The sequence below is a fragment of the Primulina eburnea genome, chromosome 6, assembly GCF_022965805.1.
Source record: "Primulina eburnea isolate SZY01 chromosome 6, ASM2296580v1, whole genome shotgun sequence".
NCBI classification, from domain to species: Eukaryota; Viridiplantae; Streptophyta; class Magnoliopsida; order Lamiales; family Gesneriaceae; genus Primulina; species Primulina eburnea.
In genome coordinates, this window is record NC_133106.1 from 5,041,924 (window position 1) to 5,047,054 (window position 5,131).

Below are 5,131 nucleotides of genomic sequence, written 5' to 3' on the forward strand. Positions count from 1 at the left end.
CTTTTGGCAAGGGTTTTCATCCATTTCTTTAGCTTCCTACCTTTGATTCTTGGAGTTATTTGGATTTCCGACTTGAGATCATCGTTCTCCGTGGTATAAGGAAGCTTAGGTAAGTTTTTGGTGCGATTCTAATGAGGTTTCGAGTTAAGGGTTATTTTGGATTTGATGTTTTGATGGTTCTATGGATTATTTAGCATGGACTCTTGGATTTAGTCTTGATGTTGGTGTTATTTATGGATTATTGTTGTAGGTGGTGTACCAAGAGTATAGTTGGAGGTGTTCTATTGGTTTGTAAGTGGAATTTTATCCCTTGTGCTCACATGATATTATATGTATTGTGTTTTAAAAGTTTTAAAGTGTTATTCCCTTCCATTGATCCATTGTTATGTATTGATTTCATTGATTATCTATTGGAGGCATTGATGTCTCACTATTGTTAAAAAGGGAATACAAGAGATATTATGAGATTGCGAAACGACGGCCTTAAATGCTATTGAGAATTCAAATGTTTTATTGGATTGATTAATCATAGCCATAGCATTGCATGCAATTAGATGATCATCGACCATAGGCTTTTATCCCCTCACATTTATCGATTTATATCGATGGGATATTGGCAACCACAGTCACAGATACTATTGATATCAATCCAACCATAGAAAAGAGAAATACCATCGTTTTGCTATCTATTGCCATTGCTATTGCTACAGTTATTGCTATGTTATTCATGTTTCAGAGTCGATGGTATTTATGATTTAAAAGCCATGTTTTACAGTGTATACTATGTATCATTGCTATGTAAGAGTTCCACTTGCTGAGATTTATTCTCATTTCAGTTATTTCATGTGATGCAGATAAGAGCGACGGACCGGGACGTTGACTGTGGATGGGGGTCATATGCATACGAAGATTGGAAGGATGATTATTTTGTACCATTTTGTAACATGATCACACTAATGATATTTTGTATTTTGTTATGTCATTGGAATGATCATGTTGTTATTTTGTAAACACTTTTATAAAATGTATTTTGAAACTCCTTCCATGTTTGAAAGAAAATTTTAAATTCCGCTGTATTTTAATTGTATCGGGTCAGGGTGTCACAAAAAAACTGCACAATACAAAAAAGAAAAGGAAGGTATCATCAGAAAATAAAACACACAATCTCTCACACAAATACTTTGTAGAATTCTCATAGCTTTAGTCAATTGTTTTCATAAATTTTATTCTAGATTTCAGTAGTTCAAGTCATATTCTTTCATATTTCAGCAATATTGATTAAGTGTGTGTTAATATTTTATAAATTCATACATTTTATTGAAAACATAGATCATGTTAAGAGTTTATCTCTCAATTTCAATAGTTTTTCTTCAGTTTTTTTTTTTTATATATATCTCTCAATTTCAATAGTTTTTCTTTAGTTTTTTTTTTTATAATTGTATAAGAGATCATAACGAACGGTCAAATTTAATAGAATTGTCGTATATTTAGAAGTTAGATTTTTATCATTTTTTGCATAAATTAGTGCATCTTTGCACATGACAACCTCGCTACTCAAAATATTTTACAAAAAATATGGTTTGCAGACTATTACGTTAACTCAAAAATTTACTCAGTGCGTAAAAAAAAAGTAACGGCAGTATATTCTTATCCATAAAATTAAAATATATATCTAAATATCAATAAGTTATGTAAAACCATTTAGTATTCAAGTTTAGAAAATAGTACCGAATACAAACACACGATAACACGTTGTATCTTTATTTTTTCTTCCCTCAAAACAAAAACCTCAAGGCTCAATCACATCCCACCACAGATCTAGCTTTGCTAATTCATTGCACTCCATAGCAAATACAGCAAACACATGTCTCTCACTTAGTCTTTTGAAACCGAGCCCGTAAACTATCGGCCAATTTCTCCCGATCAGGCAGATGCTCCTTAACAAAGCTCGAGTTGACGTACTCGTCAATCCATGCACAAAGATTCGGAAACTTCTCTTTGGTTATTAATTCGATTCCCACCAATTCCTGAATAATCACAGACCAATAGGCGATGACATTGCCAACAATATCGACAAATCCAATGCCATCTCCCCCGAAGAATTTCTTGCCTTTCAGTTCATTGTCGAGAACTTTAAGCGATTCCTCTGCTTCTTCCTTGGCTTTCACTTGCTCCTCCCCTGAACCCAAACAAGCCGCGCTAAATGCTGGCAAGCACTGGGAAAAGAAAAAGGAATTAACCAGTCATAATGAATCCTTAGAAACTTTGAATAAATTATCAGAACTAATGAAAACTCTGCTTCACGAAACTTGTAGAAGAAAATCAGTACCTTCTCATCCAAGAATCTAGCCCAGAAACGTGCCACGGCTCTGTCATAAGGACTTTTCGGCAAGATGGGCGGGCCATTTTCCCAAGTTTCATCGATGTATTCAAGGATCACCAATGACTCGGCGATTGGCTTGCCATTATGTAGCAGAACAGGAATCTTTTTATGGACTGGATTGGATTGAAGAAGTAGAGGGGACTTGTTGCTTAGATCTTCTTCTATGAATTCATATTCTACCCCTTTCAGTTTCAGCGCCAATTCTACTCTCCTGCTATATCGGCTGCGCCAAGAACCAAGGAGCTTAACTTCTGCCATCACGAATATTACAGATGTGTACTACTTTGCTCTGGTTGGGAGCCCATTCTTATAGGGAAATTTGATTTGTCAAGTCAAATAAAAAAATTAGATTTTCAACATACAGATGTACAATGAAAGTTATCTGGCCACAAAATATATTTAAATGACAAAATTATTTTAAATATATTTTTAAAAGAGTTTTTCAAATAAAATATAGAGATAATTTTATCATTTCAAATACATTTTATAACTCAATTTATAATTCATAACCATTTTTCTCAAAATCAAAAATTTTAAAATAATAATATATTTTTTGTTGAAAATATAATATTAAAATATGTATGTTGAATGTTGAATGTTGAAAATTAGGTAAAATTAGGTGTTGAATATTGAAAATTAGTGTGTGATGATGTATGTAATGAGGTAATTTATTTTGGAATATTTGTATATGAAACTCTATAAATAGAGCACTCATTTGTGAATGAAATAACAATTGAGTTGAGAGAAAAATATTATAAAGTGTGTAGTTTGATAATTTTGAGAGTTTGAGATTTTTACTTTTTACCGTAAATTTTTACTTTTTCACAACACGTTATCAGCACGAAGCTCTAAAAGTCCTACATACTTTTCCAAGCTCCAAACAGAAGAAAAAGGTAACAAAAGTAATTATATTTATTTTACTGTTATTTATTTATTGTGTATTTATTTAATATACAATATAATGTTATTATTAGAAATAATAAAATAAATTTTTCATAAACTTGTTATAAATCCTGGGAGGATGTTAAGACGACATCCCACACTCCCGGCAAGGGATACGACAAGTATAAAAGCCTATAAGGTTTTTAAACAAAATAAATTATGACAGTCGTTATAATATTATGATATGATATATATAATTATTTAAACATGTCTAATATTATATATACCATATTATTACCATAAAATTATACAAATACATACATTTATTCTTTTATTCACCAACGGTCATAAACGGTAACAAAACGGCTAGTTTTTGCCCTATAAATATGATCTCTCAAACTCATTCAATCACCCCAACTTTCTCTTCTTCTCTAAAAATTATTCTTCATCAAATTTTCGGAGAAAAAAGAAGATGGCTTTCGCAAGATTATTTTTAATTATTTTAGTTATCATACTCACGAGTCTTGTATTTATCGGAGAATATCCTCCTCGTGTGTTTTCTTTATTTTTACGAATACTTGTACTTGTTGTTTATCCATTACTTTGTATTGCAATATTCATTAACTAATAAAATGCATCGTGATTTTTAGTACCACCATGGCAAACTTGACAAAGCTCGAATTCATCGCTCTTGACATTACTGGGAAAAATTATATGCCATGGACTCTAGATGTAGAAATGCATCTCGAGTCATTGGGTCTAAGCGAGACCATTAAAGAAAATGGCATATGCACGTCACAAGAAAAGGCAAGAGCCATAATATTTTTACGTCGACATCTCGACGATGGATTGAAATGTGAATATCTGACTGAAAAAAATCCCATGGCTTTGTGGAAGGGATTAAAAGAAAGATTTGAACATATAAGAGAAGTTATACTTCCGACCGCCCGGGATGAATGGAATACATTAAGATTCCAAGACTTTAAAAAAGTCAGTGATTACAATTCGGCGATGTATAGAATAATCTCGCAATTGAAATTTTGTGGCCATGAGATTACTGAATCTGAGATGCTTGAAAAAACATTTTCCACATTTCATGCATCAAATATTACTCTACAGCAACAATATAGAGTACGTGGATTTGCCAGATATTCTGAACTCATCGCCTGTCTTCTTGTGGCGGAAAAGAACAACGAGCTTCTAGTGAGAAATCATCAGTCCCGACCCACTGGATCAACAGCATTTCCCGAAGTAAATGCTGTAAATAAAAATGAATTTAAACCTCGGAACCAAAATCAAATTCAAAGACAAGATTTTGGTCGAGGTCGAGGTCGAGGTCGTGGACGTGGACGTGGACGTGGATTTGGCCGTGGTCGTGGTCGAGGCCGTGGTTTTGAAAATAATAGAGATAGTTATTTTTATAACTCATCTCAAAAGAGCGTCCCAAACCATCCACAGAAAAGGCATCATGAGAATACAAGTGTTAATGAGAATCACTCAAAAAGATATGAAAGTTCTTGTTACAGATGTGGTACTCCAGGACATTGGTCCAAAGTTTGTCGAGCCCCTGAGCACCTTTGTAAACTTTATAAAGAATCATTAAAGGGGAAAGAAAAGGAGACCAACTTCACTGAACGCAGTGACCGTTTGAGTGATTCAACTCATCTTGATGCTGGTGATTTTATGAATGATTTCTCTGGAAATGATCAACATGTTGGTGGGATAGAAATGAACAATTTTGATGCTGCAGATTTTCTCAATGATTTTTCTGAAAATGAACAATATAGTGGTAGAATATAAATGTACAATAATTTGTTTTTCATGTATTCATAAAATAATGTTTTATTGTATAATTATGATATGTGT

The 5,131-nt window shown here is 32.8% G+C and overlaps 1 protein-coding gene across 1 annotated transcript; it reads right to left on the minus strand.

The window, feature by feature from the left end:
- Nucleotides 1-1,687: 1,687 nt before the first annotated feature.
- LOC140833325 (probable glutathione S-transferase) lies at nt 1,688-2,672 on the minus strand. The gene is made up of 2 exons (XM_073197702.1): nt 2,330-2,672; nt 1,688-2,216 (listed from the first exon to the last, which is right to left on the minus strand). Exons 1-2 carry the CDS (start codon nt 2,639-2,641, stop codon nt 1,872-1,874), a joined length of 657 nt encoding a protein of 218 aa, XP_073053803.1. The 5' UTR covers nt 2,642-2,672; the 3' UTR covers nt 1,688-1,871.
- Nucleotides 2,673-5,131: the final 2,459 nt, after the last annotated feature.

Excerpts from the sequence above, each read along its gene's own strand:
- LOC140833325 (XM_073197702.1), bottom strand. The coding sequence starts at position 2,641 with ATGGCAGAAGTTAAGCTCCTTGGTTCTTGGCGCAGCCGATATAGCAGG. Across the intron at positions 2,217-2,329 it reads CTAGATTCTTGGATGAGAAG|TGCTTGCCAGCATTTAGCGC; the intron begins GTACTGATTTTC and ends TTCTTTTCCCAG.